General features: G+C 33.7%; 1 protein-coding gene across 4 annotated transcripts in view; it reads right to left on the bottom strand.

Annotated features, from left to right (window-relative positions):
- Nucleotides 1–359: 359 nt before the first annotated feature.
- PHF14 (PHD finger protein 14) overlaps nucleotides 360–20694 on the bottom strand; it is a 155988-nt gene continuing 135653 nt past the window's right edge. For all 4 annotated transcript variants that reach the window (XM_014072283.2, XM_014072285.2, XM_014072286.2 and 1 more), the window contains one exon: nucleotides 360–582. In XM_014072283.2, coding sequence (XP_013927758.2) covers nucleotides 508–582 — 75 coding nt within the window. In that variant the 3' untranslated portion in view covers nucleotides 360–507. The remainder of the gene's footprint in view (nucleotides 583–20694) is intronic.

Below are 20694 nucleotides of genomic sequence, written 5' to 3'. Positions count from 1 at the left end.
TTATTATTGAAATAATGTGATAACGTCTACAATTATTTCAATTCAGAAAAAAGTCATATTTCTATTGTATAGTTACCTAATTATTTAAATTTGCAACTATCAAAATTAATTACTGACTACATAGAAATGTTGTGGGATATGAGGTACATTCTGAATGCTATTGAGTTCATCATTTACCTTAAATAACATAATGAAGAATTTCAATAAATTTGTATCACAAAAAAGTGACAAAGATTATACTGCACATAATTCTAATGTTTTTAGTGTGTGTGTGTATGAGAGAGAGAGTAATGAAAAATTCATGATTTCTTAATCATAAATATTACCAAGACCCATTTAAACAATTCCTCAGAGTAAGATACATTTTAATTTCCAACGTCTTTTATTGGGAATGTTCTATAATTTTTACAATGAGACACATTAATCACGTTGATACTACTTAATACATTTCAAAGAGGAATGACATTTAATTTTTTTGAAAACATATTTCAGAGAGCAATGATATTTCTATTTTTTGGAATTTTTCTGTTCAATGTTTATCTCTTGAGAGGGATGTTTTCCTTCAGCTTCATTTTCATCCTCCTGTAAAACAAAACATTGAAATATTTTTGTGTGATTTTAAGACAAGCGAGCCTGTCTCCTAGTCCTTGGGCATTCAGTATTCTATCATTGAACATCTGCATATCTTTCATCTTTGTAATCCCAAAGCTACCCAAAATAATAAAATTTCCTTAAAATAATATAGTAACATCAATAAAAAATACAAAACCAACATAAAAAAAAATATAATTACAAAAAAATCCTGCCAAAATACCTTAAAGGAATGAAGATAATATAGTTTGGAGGTTTTCCTTGGAAATGAGATTCATGAAAAATGTAACTGACATTACCAGGAAACTTGTAATAGGATGTTACTACTCAGGGTAAATTTGAATGCACTGAATTAGTTAACAATTTATCAATTTGTAAAGCAACACCATTCAATCCTAAAATGTTCACTACACGAAGAGCATGAAAGTCTGTAGAGATTCTCAGTCATCCAAGTCATCGTTGTTCCAAAGGTGCTTTTTCAGGAGGCAATTAGGCTTTCTTGCTTTTCTTTTTAAGATGTTTCACTTCTCATCCAAGGAGCTTCTTTAGCTCTGACTCTTTCCACTCCCGATTATTCTGTCAGAACTGAAGAAGCTTCTTGGATGAGAAGTGAAATGTCTTCAAAAGAAAACCAAGAAAGTTCAGTTGCCTCCTGAAAAAGGACATTTGGAACAAAGAACATGAAAAATATTCCTAGCTGCAAACATTACAAACATTAAATGTTCTTAAACAAATTGAGAGATGTGCTGGAGAGGAATCACGTGAGTGCTTGGTTAATTTGCTTATGAATTATTTGAGTTCCTTATTACAGAGAGTACTTTGATACTTCACTCCACCTTGTTCCAACCAATGTCATGTTCATCACCTGACATCTACAGAAAGCAGGAGGAGGTTGTTACAGCATCTGCAACTTGTGTGTCTTGCGATCATAACACATGTAATAATTCTTATTCCATTTCTGTCCAATAGTAGATCTAAATCCAGGAACACCAAGTTGCATACTTTTTAGAATTAACATTTTATGCAAAAACAATGAATATTATTTTACAAAGTAACTTCTGTAAGTTTTCTTTTAACTCTACCCACCCATGCTTAAGTTACTTTTTCTGCCATGCTTGGAATTATAGGGTAAAAATCACAGACACACACAAAGAGCAAATCTAGAAAAGCTTCAGGCCTCCTCAGGTATTATCACTTTGAGTAAGTACTTTGCCCTGGGTGGCCTTTAGCTCTCAAAGTTGATTGACATCTGCTCTGGAGAATTCCAAGATTGTTCATTCTTACCCTCATCTTGTTAATATAAATTTGTAAAATGAATCAATGAAACTAAATAAATGAATTAAATGATTTTTTGCAAAATGCTCCACATCACATCTACTCTAGTTAGGCCTCCCCCAATTCACTGAAGTATTTCCCAAATGTTCTCACTTTGTATATTTTAATTATATTGAACTGAATTGCTGTGGAACTAGAATGAGAGAAATAGTTGAAAAAATAGAGGATCTAGAAGAGGTCAAAGAGTTATTAACAGAAAAATTTGGAAGGAAGATAAATTAAAAGTATGATAGATAAATACAGAAAATGAGTTATGATATGTTAGGGAACTAGACATTTTTAGCCATTACTCTATAATAAACAAATATTTCTTGTAATGATAAAATATTGGTCACTGAGCTAGGTTTAGTTTAACTTATTTTGCCCCAATGTAAGTAGGAGAATAGAAAACTTTGAAGTCAAAGTGGGAGAAATAGGCAACAAAATCTACATTCCGGAAAAGTCATGACATCTTGGCATTGTTCCATTACATATCTTGATTCACCAAGAAATGTTAAAAAGAGGATGATGCATCTTCCAATATCACCCATACTATCAATGCATCAGTAAAAGGCTTTGTATGTTGTTGATCTCAAGGTTGCTTCATTCATTTGGATGTAATTCAGCCTTTGATGTTCAATCTTAGCAGTCATATCAACCATGTATTGTTGGAATAGATGTCCTCCTCTTAGATTAATTCTCATGGTTCATTATTCATTATACATAATAACACATTGCCATTATTTTCTTATCATTTGGAATTGATGAGATTAGCCATCATCTCCAAGAGGAAAGAAATGTATGTATTGAAAGCTATCACAGCAGCAATGGGATTTTAAAATTATTTGCAAACTATCTCCTCATTCTAGCAACAATGTGCTGTGATGCTAGTTTAGTTCAATGTTTTTTGGTATAAGGATGATAACTTCATTGCCAATTTGTGCATTAAATCTCTCATGTTCAAACACCGATTTCTGGTCAGGATCAATGACAATGGGAAGCCTTGGGCATGTCTCAAATTTGTTCTTTTGCAAGTTGAAGGGACACAATGTACAACTTCATTGTGGGGTATATCAATGTTCAATTCTACACTGTTTTGAATATCATTGGAATAAATTTGTCTTGCTAGTTGGAGGTTGGCATTAAATGTTTGATGTAATGATGGATTTGCCTTTGAACAATCTCAGAAGGATTCTATCCGTTCTTCATTGGAAGAACTTCTTTGGCACCAAAGGATGTCATTTGGAAGGAGCAGTTGTGTAGTCTGATGTCCTGAACTTGCTTACAATAGGCTCATCATTGCTATATAAATTAAGTTCATTAGTTGTTTTCAAATGGTTTATCATGACCTTTCTCTTCATACAGCAGAAATTGGTAGTTTCTCCAGGGAATAAGAATGCATGACAGCGAGGGCATCTGACTGTGATCCTTGCACCAACATTAGCAGAAATATTATATCATGCAAGCCATGCATTTTGCTTTGCTTCTTCTCTATTGAAGTTTTGTTGTTGAAAGAGGATATATTTGTGTTCAGGAACGTTTGCAGTAGTTAGTGTTGACAGATATTCACAAATTGGTCTTTCCTTTCCTCCTCTATTTTTTCTTGTCTCTTCATTCTGTACTTTTCCTTGTGATTCTGGAGATGTATAGTCATTTCATCCTGTTCTTCATCTGTCCTCCCTGCTACATCTTGGGAACGTTTGGTGTCATCTCTTGACCACAGTGTCCCATCTCTTTCTATACAGCATAATTATGCTAATGATTTGATTTGATTTGTCTTTATTTTTACTACAATGTTGTACACTGTTGCTCTTACCTCAGAATAATTTAGAATCCATCCCAGCTTCTCTATTGAGTTGTAGGAAGCTGACAGAGACAATTTAAAAATAGATCTCAACAACCTGAGGATGAAAGTAAGAGAGTGTCTGATCTCTGGTGGCTAAAGTTTCAGAGTAGGAAGGCAATTGAAGAACAAAATAGAATGGGCAAGGACAAATCTATAGTGGTTAAAGTAATTCACTTGATAACTTTCAATCCTACCTACTTCATAGGGCTTTGTGAAGAAATATAGGAGGATGGAGTTCAATGCATGTACTCTGAGTTCCTAAAAAGATGGGATATGAATACATGTGCATGTTTGTGTGCCGGAAAAGGTTCACAAAAAACAATAAAAAATATCCAGGGTCACATAAAACAATAAAAAGAAATATTTATGTCTCTTAAAGTTGTTGCTTCCTTAAAAGCCACATGATGATCAAATTCCTTGCTGCTGGGTGGCGGAAGGAGGGAGGGATTGTGAGACTGGATGGGAAATTATTATGAAATGTTGAAAATGAAGAAAATATGATCACAGCAGCATTGAAGCAGTCACAATTTTCCCAAATTTTACTCTCTTTGGAGTCATGAATTCTGGATTTTGGCCACATTCTGTAACTTAACTCATCTGAGATACCTTGGTTCAAAAACAATTGCCCCATAATTCAACATTTTACCCAGTGAACGATTGTAACAATGAGATTTTTTTATTAATATACAGATTATAGGCAATAATGAACCCATTTATTCATCTGAGATTCCTATTGGAAAACAAGACAGCTCTACTGTAGACTGAATTACTATAATTCATGCAAACATTTCTATTGCCAATACCTACTGAGCTAAGAGAAACAGCATAATGGCAAAACTGGACAAATCCTTCCTGGACATGGTTTCCAATTGCGGATCTATCAGGAACCATGAATCCAATAGGACCTCAAAATTATGCACTAGCTTCTTCAGGGTTAACAGCACACCATTAACCACTAAAGGCAGGACTATCTGGGTTGAGATGAATTTTGTCCTGCTGGAATTCATCCTAAAATTATTCTTGTCAGCTGCAGAAAATAGACCAAATTTAGAAACTGACTCCACAGTAAGACTACAACTATACCATATTTGAGATTGGCTATAGAAAATAAATCTTGCAAATCTGCTAGAGTATTACCTTCCCTCCCTCTTACCTGGGATGCCCCAGGTTCACTAGCTTTTTACCATTACCTCCTTTCTCTGCTAAGGGATGCACCTCCACAGCAATTTCTTTAAAATTCCACAGCAGATTTAAAGCTGAGTACCTTCAGTTGTTGATACTTTATTCTGAACTGAGCTCTGGGTGGTCTCTATCAGTTGTTTTATATAGATATTAAAGGAGATACGGAACAGATTCAAGTCTTAGGACACTCCAGTCATCCTATTCTTTCCTACTAATGTGAATGGGGATTGAACATTCAGAACAAAGTAAAACTATTGCAGTACTGGAACTTTAATCTACAACAGATCTAAAAATATTTTCATGATTGGTGGTACTGAATATTGCTAAAACATCAAACACTATAAGAAAAGGTGCATTCCCCATCTAAAATCTGCTGTTGGCCCACCACAAGAACCAGCAGTTTTCTTTGGGTCTCAGGACCAGACCTAAAGCCAGACAGGAAAGGATAATGTGCTTCATCTAAATTTCTTTGTAACTGCTGTCACACTACCTTCTTAACAAATTTCCACAGAAAGGTGAATTGTCTACAGCAGTGATCGCTAACCTTTTTGTCAAGGCGTGCCAAAAACAGCAGGCGCATGGGGGGGGGTCGCACGCATATGCCCACACCCATAGTGCAATGCCCTCCCCCCTGCGCATGCATGCAGGCCCCACTGAAGCCCATTGGGCTGTTTTTCTCCTTCCTTAGGCTTCAGGGAAGCCTCCTGAAGCCTGGGGAAGGCAAAAAATGGCCCAACACATAAAATGGAAGTTTGGGAACTTCCAGGTTGCCCATTGGGCCTTTTTTCCTCCCTCCAGAGGCTTCCCTGAAGCCTCCGGAGGGAGAAAAACAGCCCAATGCGCAAATTCATTCCTGAACTTTTGGTTTATATGTTGGGTGGTATTTTGTCCTCTGGAGGCTTTAGGGAAGCCTCTGGAGGGGGAAAAACAGCCAAAAATCAAGGCTGAAAATCGGTTTGCCAGCCAGCACATGCGCATGCTGGAGCTGACAGGGCAATATCTTCCATGCCCTCAGAAATGGCTCCATGTGCCACGTGTGGCAAGCGTGCCATAGATTTACCAATATGGGTCTACAATAACTGATTTGAATAATGGCCTTTTTAAGGAGATGAACTGCTTTTTTCAGAGCTGGTAACATCTGTCCCTATCTCAAAGATGCATTTACTAGCCACTTTAAATAGCTTCATTCTCTCCCTGGTAGCTGAAATCAGTCAGGAGAGTTAAGTAATATCCTACAAATGGCAGAGCAAATCTCACAGATAACTCTACCATATCCTCAGAAGAGATAGGTTCTAATAAATTCCCAAGTGACATCACAAAATCCCAGAATTCTCATCTCAAAAGATTGTGCCTAGCCAAACTTCAATTTTAACTTCAAGGGAATATAGATGAATTTCTCTTCAAAATTTCAAGCTTAAAGGTTACAGTGACCCAAGGAAAGCTCTTCCCACCTACCATACCCACAAGACAAAGAATAACCATTAAAAAGATTGCTCGATATCTTTCCAGAAAGAGCTGCTAATTACTACTCTAATTAGCCAAGAGCCAAGCATGAGTTCATTCATATTTGTTCTTTATTTTTCATAAAGTCTATTTTTTTAGAATTTCAGTTTATTCATCTTCAGCCAAAATGTAATTATTATGGGGAAAATATTGAAAAACATCTCTATCAAATAAAAAAGAAGTACTGCTAACATGTATTCCATGGCACCTAAGATGTCATGTGGATTTTGGGAAGAACAAGCAACAAGCTTAATATGCTGCAATTCACAGATAAAATTGACGTATTAGACATCAATTCTACAACATCTGCCCTAGGAATCTTCATGGAATTGTCAGAGCAATATTGTGTCACCTACTATACATAAAGCTGATCCAAAAGGAAACTATAAGCATACAGCAAGAAACAGTAAGTTTAACTACCTCATATTTGTTCTTGTAACAATTATTCATCATCAAGATGCTCACACCTAAATATGCTTGATAACCAGAATAAAATGGATTTTTAAAAATCCATTAAATTAAAAGTAGTCTAAGATCATTTAAACAGGGAGAATCAAGATGAAGATAAAAATAGTACAATAGGCACTTTAAATGTAAATTATGTTTTCTTTCTTTTAACAAAGCAGGATTACTTAAAATCTAAAACCTGGTTACCACAGTCATTCAAGATGCTACTAGTTGAGGTAGACAGAAGGTATAATTATTAAAAAACCAATATATTTGGAATTTTCCATTTAAGCAAATGAAAATGCTAACTTTAAAATAAACATGCTTTCTTACCAGATAAATAATAAAATGCAGTATCATTTTTAAAATGCAATACCATTATATATAAAATTTACTTTTCAACAGCATGTGCCACTGAGAAAGAACAGTATCATTTTTTTTTGAAGATCAGTTATGTTTTCTTCGCCAGTGATAAAAGACAATAAATTTAACTTCAAAGACACTTATGTGCTACAGCATCGTATTTTTGTCCCATCTAGTAAGGTTTCATGACAGGTCTGCCAATTTTCCAATTACTTCTACCTCCATATGTTATCTGAAGATCAGTCAGGTCTAAAATAGGAAACATGAGCATGTTAGGCAATGGCATGCTTACAATATTCTAGGAGTTAAGATCATAATTCATGCCAAGCTTCTCTGGAACATCCCAAATAAATGAAGTGACATCACAATGCCAACATTCATAAGAATTCATAGCACCTTGTATTCAATGCTAAATGGTGGCCTCCAAAGAATTAATTGTGGAACTAATACATATAATTCAGAGACATTCTCACAGGCCAACTGCAGCCTAAAGAGATCTTAACTGGGTAATTATGAATATAATTCTATAGTTTTTAAATACCATTTCAGGCAATGAAAATATAACTAAATCTGAAATGTTTATGATAAAACCATACTGACTAAGTAGTAAATCAAAGTAATAATCTAACCACACAATTAAAACTGATGCTAAAAAAGTATTACAAAATAATATACTTTAATAATAATACAAAATAAAGGATTCAATATTTTTCAAACACATGCCAGAAACTAGCAAAGTTCCATACTCAATAAGTTTTAATTTGTTTTGTTAACTTTAAATATATGTGTGTGTGTGTGTGTGTGTCCTATATCAACAAATATATGAGTGATATGCATACAGATATATAACATACAGCTTAGAATTTTATGAAATAAACTCTAGATAACTTTTCCATGGCACTTTTAGAAGTATTTGTTATTTTGTATATAAAATATTTAACAATATGTAATGTTCTTTTAAAGACATTAGCAATGTTTGAACTTTCAGCTAAATTGGCTATTTAAGCTAATTATAAAGGAATGATGCTGAACAGAATGAAGTTTAGACATATTTAATGTGTTTGCATTTATATATTTTAATGTATTTGCTTTATATTACATTCAATAAAACTCCCTATCATAAAGGAACCTACATAAACAAGATTTAATGTGTGGGATCGGTTAGTTCACTTGCATTTACTGCCAAACTAGTAGTACAATGAAAGACATATTCATGAATGTTTAGTTAAAACCATAACCTAAAATCTTTCAGGAAAAGCATTAATTCAGATCATCTAGATTTTTTAAAAAGTGTCTTTTTCTGTCAAAGTCTTGGAATGAGATTGAATTTCTCTCTGATATTTATAAACCTAATTTTAAGTCTATTGGTAATTATTGCTATGGAAGGTATTTCTTTTGTTATTTGCTAATTTTGTATTTCTATATAGTTAGATTAAGTGAAGGGCATTTTCTCAAAAAAGAAGTGCTAATTGGTCCTAGTCATATTTTTCTTGATGCATTCTAACATAGATTCAACTTAAAAGACATCTTAAAAGACAATAAAGACGGATGTCTTTATTTTCGTAAAGCAGAGTGCTTTAACAAGAAGGCAGAGATGCCAGATGCTTGTTCTATATGACATGTAAGGAACTGCTGCAGTTTTTCCAATGTATTGTTGTATCAAAAGAGTTTATATGATTTGACTAAATGGTAAATTAAAAGATCTTTACTTAAGAAAAAAATGTGAGGAACTACAATGTGATTTAAAAACAGTATGTTTTGTTGACATGGGCCATCTAGACAATGTGCTTTGCCATGAAAGAATCACAGTATAGGCAAGATCAACAAATGGTATTACATTAAATATTATTGAGTACATTTATTCCTCCATTTATTAGACTTTTGGCATACAAAAGTTTGGATTTTGTAGTCTGTTGTGCCAAAAAGAATCTGAAACAAAAATAATTTCTGTCAGTTTCTATTACAATACTATGACTGGAATGTAATTTGCATCAATTTATACATTATTTGTCTTATGATATGATGGTACAAACTACACAATTTAAATCACTTTAATAATATGTAATTAGAGAAAAGATGCAAATACAGGCTAATAATGTATTTGGCAGTAATGGCCACCTTTTCTACAAAAAGTTAAATCAAGCTTATATTATAATAGTTACAGGCTCCAATATAATATTTCAGGTAATATTTGAAACATTTAAAATAAGCACTTCCTCTGGAAAGAGTAGTAATTTTATTACCTACTTTGGAAAAGATATTTTTCTTATTTCCTACAAAATAATAGAAAATAATCCAAAATCCATTATGAATGGAATTAAGACACATTATATTTATGGATTGCATCTCCACTTAAGGCTGAATCAAGAATAGCCTATATCACAGAACTGGTATAAAACATACAGTGTTTATTGAAATTTCACAACTTTTTTGGAATTTCCCAAATATTTGTCCAGATTTAGTATTTTAGTATTTTTTTTTATTAATATTTATAGGCCGCCCTTTTCCCCGCGGGGACTCAGCAGTTTACCTTTTCAGCAGTTCTAATTTACTTTGTCTCTTAACTAATTCACTACATTAGATTTCTATTTCTATATTTGGAAATGAAATGCATAAATAGACAACTTGTTATTATTTAATTTTTTATCTTGTCTATTCATAAGTAGTGCTATTCTCACTTTTTAACATTACAATGTGTTTTCCTACTATTTATGCAAACATGCTTTTCTAATGCCATTAGCTGGATTAATAGGCAAAGAGATCCTGGTAGATTGAATGGGAAAAGTCATTTTTATAGTTTTCACATTTTATCTGTAAACTTTCTGACACTACCTAGCAGCATTAACCTAAAAGAGTGTGTGTGTGTGTGTGTGTGTATGTGTGTGTGTGTGTGTGTGTATATATATGTATATATATACATATGTATGTATGTATGTATGTATGTATGTATGTATGTATGTAATAAATCTTTTGAGAACCTGAGCAAATTCCAGACAAACTGCAACTTTAAAGAACACAGATATTATGAAATGATGATTTTGTAAGTCCTTTTGAAAAAGAAAATAAATTATCCCAGATATTATTAAAAGCTATACTTATTTCTGTAGCATATATCAAAAATCAATCAAGATTTCTTGCTTTTAAACTTGTATTCATTTATTTATTTAGAATAAACACACAAATATACACAAACATAAAATAGATGAACAAACATAAATGCTTGGATAGATCTGTAAAATACACACAAAACACACACATACCCCCACACAGTTTCTATATTACTACACTTGCAAAGGACTCTGACATAAAATTCATAAAAACAACCATTAATACGTCATCAAAACAAAAATACCACATGCTGAAATGCAAACATTTAAAAATACTATGCCAATGCTGTAATGGAAATACATGTTTTAATATAAAAGAAAACATAATAAAAAGGAATAGAGCCTGCAGGAGAAAAAACGGTATGCATGCTATTTCTGAAATAATTAAAAGTATTATCTGTAAATCATCTAAGTTTTCAAAACAGAACCAATATAGAATTAAAAAAGACACTATGGCCAACTATGTTCATGAATCTAAAAATGTTCCACAAAGATGATGGTAACTCCTTGATTATAGGTTCAAAATATATCACTTCACATTTCCAGAAATAATATAGAATCTCACACACACTTTTTAAAAATAAACCTATAAAAATATTGCAAAATGAAATTGAATGTTTCTAAAGTGAAACAGCTTGTATCCCTGGGCTGACAAAACTTGAAGAGAGCAATAGGAAGAACAAAAAAGAGAAAAAAAGAAAAAAGGAAGATCAACCTGAATCAAACAGATGGATGTAAACATTCGCTTTCAACTTTCCATTTTAAAGAAGACAAATTTCATTCTTTATAGGAGGTGACAAGACGTAGTTTTGAAGAACGAAATGTCAGATAATTATCTCTCCAGGAACTAAAAGAGAATTCTATATATAGATCATAGATCATCAATCAATTCATAATGCTAGTAAGAATCCAATTGTAAAAATATGTGTAATAAAGCATACCTATAATTTGCCTTTTTGTGTAAATCAGCATAAGACATATGTCACATGTTCAAGAATATCCTAGTCCTAGTCCTAGTTCAAGAATAATAAATGTTGTTATTATGCTAGGTAAGCAGTAAAAGTAAAATCAAGTAATTTTAGCTACATAGATAGGGGTAGAGATATACAGTAAGTATCAGACCTTAAAAGGAAAATAAGATTGGATAACTGAAAGGAAACAACCAAATGCTTCCATAATCTTTCCATCAAACTCAGTAACAAGAAATCACCTATGTAGCTATGGAAGTCAGCAAGTCAATTGCTTCCAAATGTTTGAAAAGACCATCTCTTCATCTATACCCTGGCTCTTATGTTTCTGATAAACTGTACTTTAGCTCACAAAAGCTGATGTCTTTTAATAAAATTGGTTGGTCAGAAAAGGTGCTACTGGACTCCTAATTTTTTTGACACTGGCGTTTTTAAACAGATATGTAATTTTTAAGTGCATCGATATACTCTGATAGAACTCAGTAACTGATTTTATAAGCATGTGAAGCTGGAAATTAAAGATAATTAAATATAGTGGACATGTAAAAGGACATGTATTTTCACTTCTCAAAAACAGAACAAGAAAAAGTGGCAATTTAATCCCACTAGTTAGAAGTAAAACTTTCACAAGAAGTTTTCTGCATTACATAAGAGGTATGAATTCACAGCCTTGCAAGCTATTATCATTTTTTAAAACAAATTTAAAACCTCAGAGTAGGTCTCCCAGGATTAAAAAAAAGCAAAAACAAAATTCTAATGATTAAAATAAAGTCATTATATAAAACAAGCAATATTGTGCAGGATAATAGTGTGGCTGCTAGTGTTTTAAAAAGTATATGGCAATATGGTTTCTGTCATGCTGCAACTAGACATCAGGGAACAATCAGGCTCCAAGGATCATTTTATAAAGAAGTCCCAAATGTAATTTAAGAGAGTCACAGCATAGCAGAAAACCTGGGAGGGATATTTCTATCATTTGTCATCAATCATGTCAGAAGAAATACCCAGTTGGTACCTGTTATAGTTCTTTCTTCAGCAAACATTTCTCACATAAAACAAAATAATAAAATAAACAAAACAGTGCATGAATTCAAATGCTGGTTGCTGGCTGTGTTGCAATGGGATGAGATTCTCCAAATTGTCATACAAAAACATTCTGCTTTAGAGATTTAGAAAATGTGCTGTCCTTGCAATAACAATAACAACAGCAACAACAAAGAAACACCTTGAGGAAGAGCTGCTGCCAAGGTAAAGGGAGATATGAAATACTAAACTAAAAGAACAGGTATCAATGCTTTGGGTGCATTGGAGGAATGAAAACCAAAAATGTTGAAATATTTAAAATGTTTCTAATTTTAAATGAAAAATGTAAAATGCAACATTAAGTACAGAAATTGTGCAGGTGAAGTGAAAGGGGGGAGGTTGAACTTTTTCCATTTTATTTTCCTTTTTATTAAAAACATCACACATGAAAGTAAGAATAAAAAAAATCAAGATTGCCTTCACTTTTATAATTCAAAAACGAAACAAAAGAAATGGACGTCAACTGCTTATGTGCATTGTTGCACAAGGTACATTTAATACTACCACTGCTGAAGGTTGCAATGTATTTCGGTAACTATGAAACCATAGATATGATTATCAATTCTTATTGAAGAACTTAAATGAATTTATTTTCCAGAAAGGAAAGGTTCTCTATTCTTGCTTTTTTGTCATTCTCTTTTCCTGATGGAGGATTTTCTACCTGCCTAAAAATAAAGTGCTGAGCTTGAAGAAAAAAATACATTCAAAGGGCAATAGCCTCTGAGCTAAATCAGTCCCACCAGTTAAATCAACATGGAAAGTACAGTGAACTTTCTAGTGCATAAGGGGGGCTTTTCCCTGTCTCCTTCCATTGGAATGCGTCATGGACTAACCCTATAATGAAGCTGAGGATGGGAATGCAGATAAGACTGAAACTCTTCTTTAGTACTGGATATTACAAGCAAATATCAATTTCCTATGATACATGGCAGGCTCCTGTCACTGCATCTATTTAGTGATAAAGCAGCTGTTTGTTTCCCAAGGAAAGGAGACCCTTGCAACATGGATCATTTTCATAGTGACAGACTTGACAAGTTTGACATTTACTTCATGAAATATTCTGAATCAGCCATCAAGAGAATGCACCCTCTGGGGCCACGGAAAAACTGACAATTTTGCCTTTTAACATGCATCTGTTATTTCTCACTGTCAAATAAAACCAACCAACTTCTTAATGACAATTCTCTTTTCATCTCTGACAATTTTTAAAGTTGAAACTAGGAGTGAAATAACCTTTTATTGTCACTAACTACTGACCTTAATTAATGTATTACGGCCACACAGCCCCATTTTGTTCAAGAAGAAAAGTGGCAGTCTGAAATTGCAAAAGGAAGCATTGCAATTACGCAATGCAGGCACATTGCTCTAGATGGCAATGCAGGACTTCATCAGGATTTCAGCAACATTTAAACATCAAAAAAAATTTTTTAGGGTTTATAAACACCTGCATGTTTATCTCAAAACAAACTCCTTTAATTTGTATTGATACGATAACTTCAAGGATTAAAAAAAAAAACCAGGTCTGCCAGTTTCTGCATATTTCATTTACTTGTTCTAATTCTGATCAAACAGATATGTATACTACTGCAGACTCTTCACAGCCAGTTTTCATTTATGCTCACTACAGTGTTATGAGTTTATGCCAGATCCCCAAGTCTCCCATCTGTTTCTTTGCTTCTCTCTTCTGATTAGGAAGCAGCCTCTCCACAGAGTGGCCCTTCTGGCTGACCGCCACAACAGTTGTGACTTTCAGCTGGTCAGCAGTTCTGCCTTAGGACCACAGCCAAATCTTTACTAAAGAAATGAAGCTGACTTTTTTGAGTGGGGATTTGGGGGGAAATGTTCACTTCTGCAGGTACTAGATAGGAAAATTTTAAAAGACTTAATGGCAGTAGCTGAATAGTTTCTAAGAGCCCTTTCCAACTGAAGTTTTATTCAGTGTATTTGAAGAGGAGGAAGTTGCATCAAGTTAAATTTACCAGTTTTGGTTAAGACAAAATCCATGTAATGTTGGTTTTCTGCCCAGTGTTATAGCAACCAGTCTTGTCCATTCAGTATAATAAAATGGGGTAAGTGATTTACAGGTAGTCCTTGACTCATAACAGTTCTTTTAGTGACTGTTCAAAGTTACAATAGCACTGATAAAAGTGACTTATGAGTTTTTCAGTTACGACCTTTGTAGCATCCACATGATCATGTGATCAAAATTCAGATGTCTGACAACTGGTTCATATTTATGACTGTTGCTGTATCTCAAGGTTATATGATACTAACTTATCAACTGCGGTGATTCACTTAACAACTGAGGCAAGAAAGGTCACAAAATTGGGCAAAACTCACTTAACAAACATTTCACTTAACAAAAGAAATTTTGTGCTCAATTGTAGTCGTAAGTCGAAGACTATTTGTATTTCAAAACTATGAAGAAACACGGAGGTATTATTTTACTAGGGAACCACATCTGCTATTTGTTATTCCTAGTTTAACATAGAGTAAATTTGAATTAACCTTCAAACCTTGGAGATTAAATGACCATAAATCTTCACATAATGTAGGCACATGAAATAGGACAGGGTGAGGTGGGTGCCTTGGAATTCTGAGAAATGGTGGATGAATATCTTCCATATTATTCACAGTGAATTCATATTTTTTGATACTTTCTCTTATTGCTCCTAGTTATGATTTCCCACTTTGGAGCATGCATCATCATTTGTTCATTCATTGTCTATGGCAGTGATAGCAAACCTTTTTGTAAAGGCATGCCAAAATAGTGCGCAGGCATGCTATCGTGCATGCATGTGTGCCCAGACCCACAATGGAATGCACCCCACCCACCTATGCATGCGCACGTGAGGGGGGAGTTTTCCCCTCCCCAGGCTCTGGAGGCTTTTCTGAAGCATGGGGAGGGCAAAAACGGTGTCTCCCAGCGGCCCTCTGGAAGGTGGAAACGGATCATTTCTGAACTTCCAGTTGGCCCATGGGGCCTGTTTTTCATCCTCCCCGGGATCCAGAGGCTTTCCTAAAGCCTGGGGATGGTGAAAATGGCCTCCCCCACCCATCCAGAAGGCCAAAAATAATGTGCGTGTCAGAGCTGATGGCTGGCGTGCCAGCAAATATGGCTCTGCGTGCCACCTGTGGCACATGTGCCATAGATTCACCATCATGGGTCTGTGGCATAAGTGGGGGACACACTTTTATTTTGTGTGTGTGTGGGGGTGAAGCTGGCAGCTAAATCAGACTATGCTTATCATCTCAGTGAACTTTTTTTTTCCTCAGAAAGATTTCCATCAGCCTAACTTGGAAAAGCTGCAAGTTTGAAGTCTCCATAGTTTTCTTATGCTGAATTGACAATTTTCCTGGCAGCAACAAGGAAACCAACCTATTGTCACTAGAGCTTCTGGAATGCCCTGAAATGGCATTAACTATAGAGAGTGTGGGAAATTAAAAGAGAAGGCATCACTGCTTATATTACACTGAATCCTATTCAGATACATTTTTAGATTTGCCCATACCCATATTTAATTGCTTTGAATGATAGATTTATATAACCATCTACATATTGATACTGATATCAATATTAATATAGATGCACATGCCTGATGTATCACATTTTGATACTTGATACCAGCATTTTATAAGGCATTGTCAGATTTGTACACCTCCAGCAGCTATTAAAAACAGCTTTCAACAGCATTGTACTGAATCAGCAAATGCAAATGACAAAAATAATGCAAAGAGAATTCATCTCAGCTATTAAAAATCTTGGCTATATTGAAAAAAGAGTAAAATGTGTAAAATGAATGTTTCTATCCTAAATTAATTAAAACGTTAATGTTTTACATTTCTACTATAATCTTCAAATGGTGAATTTATTTTATAGCAATACATGTTCAGATCATTAAGTAAAATTCAAAATCTGAGTTACTTGCTACATTTAGTAACCACTACTCTCCCTATTTTATTTTGTCCTTTTTAATTCTGTTTTTCCAATGCATTGAATAAGCAATAGAGGAACACAATTCAATTTCCTGGAATTTCATATTTGAAATTTTTATTTCATTTACTATAAAGAGAAATTAATATACGATTCTACACTGAATTCCCACTTTGGAAGGTAATGATTGCTACTGAAATGAACTTACCATAAATGCTTCATTAAATTTACAGTAAAAAGAAATGAAAAGGGGGATGGTAGTGCCAGCAAGAAACCTCATATATAATGAGATAAAGGTTAAAGCTGTACAATAAATTTATAACAACTAGGGGATTCTTAGCAGATCCATGAATCTGGAAGCATATAAAGGAATTGCAAAGACTGAATGCTAATACTGAAGCAGAATCAAGTATACACATGGATTAAAATATGCCTTTATATTAAAAAGATACCCACACATAAAGTATACACAACTAAATTTATTTAAAAATCTACCAATTCAAAGGGCAGTTTAAGAAGAATATCTCAACTGTAAAAAAAAATACTAATACTGAAACCATAACCTTGTATTAAAAGATACCCATTAAAAGTTGAAGCAACCTGACATCTTGCTCACTTGTTCCTTTATCTCACTTGGCTGTCTGCTTATTGCTCACTCCCTTATGCGACATTACAAACTAGTATTTTAATTCCCCACACTTTGGGGCATTCCAGAAGCTCTAGTGACCATAGGTTGGTTGCTATCTATCTTAGGGATGTTTACTCTGAAACAAGTAACTACTCCTTTGTTCAAGGAGTAGGGACAGGATTACCTTTTAAATTGAGTTTAAACTTGGAGATTTCAGTAAAAAGTACATTTAATGAAATAATCCTAATGAATCTGAGAGCAAACTGATGGCAAATCTTAATGCATCAAAATAATGACGTTCTTGAATTAATTTGTACGTATTTATTTATCAAATCTGTACATTAACAAATCTTTAGTGAGCTCTCAAAAATATAGTTACCCAGAGTTGTTTGATAGGAAGAGCAGAATATATATTTAATGATTAAATAATTAAATATAACATTAAAGATGGTAAGGTAATAAAATTCTAACATAAATAAAATTACAAACATACAATAATATAATAGCTAATGCATTCCAATCTTAATCATTGTGTCCACATAGCAATATGATGGTGGTTTTTCAATTGCGTTCATATGAAGTGGTTTTGGTGTTGCTTTATTCTACTTTCTAGCAAAGTATTCTGCGATTCCCATTCATTTACTCAAGTTAATCAAGATCGATCAAAATAAACTAATACCCAACTCCTGCTGCCAGGCTTACTTGGGGCAAGGGGATCTGATCATAGGAGTTGACAATGAAGCACAAATGACATTTCTTTTATAAACATTGGTTTCCTATCAGTTTCTGAATTCAATTTAAAGATTTAAAGCACTGCATTAAGCTATATGAGCCGGATGCTTCATGTGCAGGCCACCCGACCCGAGGTCCGCAAATAGGAAAAACATCATGAAACATCACATGATGGCAACATGACGCAGCAAGTTTGACACCTGTAGGTTAAGACATCAGGCTAGAAACCAGGAGATTGTGAGTTCTAGTTTGTTTTAGGCACTAAATCGGTTGGGAGTCCTTGGTCTAATCATTCTCTTAGCTCTACGGAACAGGTGAGAGTAAGCCACTTTGAAATCTTGCCAAGAAAACTGCAGGCAGTTGTCTAGCAGTTGTCAGAAGCCAATACTGACTTTAACATTAAAAAACAAAAACACCATCCTATAAAACTGTTTATGGCTTGCCATTTGGTTATCACAGACCATATCCACCCACTGAGTTGATGTAATTACTTGGTTCATTCTGGGAGTAGCACCTAATTGTCTCCCTTTTTTGGGAACTCAGTGTCTCAAAAATACAGAGATGCTTTCTCTACATCCCTCTTCCTCTAATTAGGTCAGACTCCTGGAATCATTGGAGATTCCTTTGTCGCTGACATTGCCTGCCTTCTAGAAAAAGCTGAAGAGATTTCCACAGGATTTTTGATCACAATACACACATTTTTTTATTATGTCTAATCATATTAATTGTATTTTTATACCCTTCTAGATGCCAAATCTTGTGATTAAGGTAGCATAAAAAATTGATAAATAAATGAATAGAATAGGAAGGGAAATAATTTTCAGTAATGCTTTTTTCCCAATGCGGCTGCTTTGCCTTCATTTTAAAACTATTCAAGATTATTGATAATTAGTATGTAAAAACCTAACTCTTTCCCTCATTTTTAAATTATTTTAATGAATGAAATCATGTCAACTTGCAGCTATGTTGAAGTCAGAAACTTTAATTGTAATGATTTTTAAAAATAAATTGTGCACTTTTTAATAAAAGAAACCACATCTAATGATATGTATTATATATTTTAAACAATATCAACCTCCTTGGTATTTTTCATCTTTTTCCTGATCTCTGAATGGGGATCTTGTCTGAGACTTCACCTCTGCAAGGATCACTGAATTTCAGACTGACCTTTATACTTAAATATATGTAAGAGACGCAATCTCTTTGCATTGAGATTTTTCTTTAAATGTTGTATTATCAAAATCAGAATTTTACTTCTGTCTTGTTCACAAAAGGAAATTCATTTGTGTAAAATGCTACTTTTCCAATCATGCTTAATGCTTGCCTTTTTGAAAAAGGCGATTTCAAATTATGTGATTAATAAACTTAAGATTTATGCTTGACACAATAACCCTGTAATTGTAGAAGTATAATTTATACTTCATACTTTAGTTTAATCAGGTAGTTACATTTTATCTTCTGCCCTGCCTCATTATCAAAGCCTTTCAGAAAACCGTACAATAGAAATATCAAGAACAACATCTACTTCCCAAGAGCCTCTATAGAAGAAAGACTTGCAAATAGTTTTACATTGGTATTGGTTTCTTATACACAATGTGCCTACTTTTCAAAAGGAATGAAAGGACGAAAAGGAAGACACAAATAGCATGTCACCTTAAGAACTGCTTGAGGTCATGCCCCTAAAAACTGACAGTAGCTACATTCATAAACAAGGCACTGAATTTATGGAATTCCCTGGCAAAACTGCTTATCAGAAGAAAAACAGCTGGTTGTGTACATTTTGCACTATTTTGAGGCCTTATAATCCTCAACACCCGAGAATTTGAAGTATTCTGTGTATGCTATTGTAAATTTTCAGAAAAGCCAATCCCAGCCCTACCTTAGATTAACTTGGAAGACAAAGCTTTTGTTGAAATACTCCAACCGAAAAGGATATAGAGGTTTAAGTCCAGACCTGCAGGCAACCCGGTAAATGAGGACTGCCAAAAATAGCTACTTTATTTTAATTTATTTGTTGTTGTCTGATTCCAATCCTTTCCTATTATTAGAAATTGAATAGCTTTTGTTTGTGTTTTTTGACTTTCAATAGAAACCAGTAACATCTTGATGTCTATGTAGTTTCTAGTTTGTAGCCATTATGCTGAACAGTTATTTATTGGTGCTATAAATAGTTTGGGGTACATGTAGATAAAGGTAAGAAACTTAAACAAGTTATTTATTATAAGAGAGAGATTTCATTAACTAAAGCCTAAACGATGTTTCAGAAGAGAATGCTATTTTCGTATAGTTAAATAATTAAATTTTATGTTCTATAAGAGTATCAAAGCCTTTTCATTAATATTCGTATTATTCACAAGTTCCAATAATGAAATATATTTCAATATTGCAAGCATTTTAAGTATTTTAAACATGTGTGACTAATAGAAAAGCATAACTGTGAAGGACAGCTGTGTAAAGCATTCAAAAAGGAGGGTTTTCTTCCCCCAAGAATTTAAGTGCAACTTAAATATCTCTGTTCAAAACATATGTAAAATACATAAAAATATTGTAACATCACCATCAAATTAATTGAGAAGGTCTCACAGAAGACAGGTCCTTAAGGACTCCTTTCTCAGAAGTGGTGATGAGAGATAAAACACAATTCCTGATGGATCAAATTCTTTAGTTCAGGAACAAGGCAGGAAAAATCCTTTTTCCACATGAATATAAATAATTCTCCTTAATTAGGAGCATCTAGAGAGCAGATAGGGTTAAAGTGGAAAAAGCAATTCTGTCAGAAAGTAATACACTAATCCTTTTACACTCTTAAAGATTAAAACCAACATCTTGACATTTATTTGTTTACTGAAATACATATGCTACCCAGCTCAAGCAACTATTGATGGTTTACAATTACTTTTTTTAAAATCAAACTTCAGCACAATAATCATGTACAGCCCAAAAGATAGCTGTCTAGTCAGCATAAAATTTTTAAAACAAACAAACAAACACCCAAT

The sequence above is a fragment of the Thamnophis sirtalis genome, unplaced genomic scaffold (assembly GCF_051295495.1).
Source record: "Thamnophis sirtalis isolate CommonGarterSnake01/CBP01778 unplaced genomic scaffold, rThaSir2_p1.2 scaffold_4, whole genome shotgun sequence".
NCBI lineage: Eukaryota > Metazoa > Chordata > Lepidosauria > Squamata > Natricidae > Thamnophis > Thamnophis sirtalis.
Note: the sequence above shows the minus strand (reverse complement) of the source record. Positions and strands in the feature narration are given on the sequence as shown.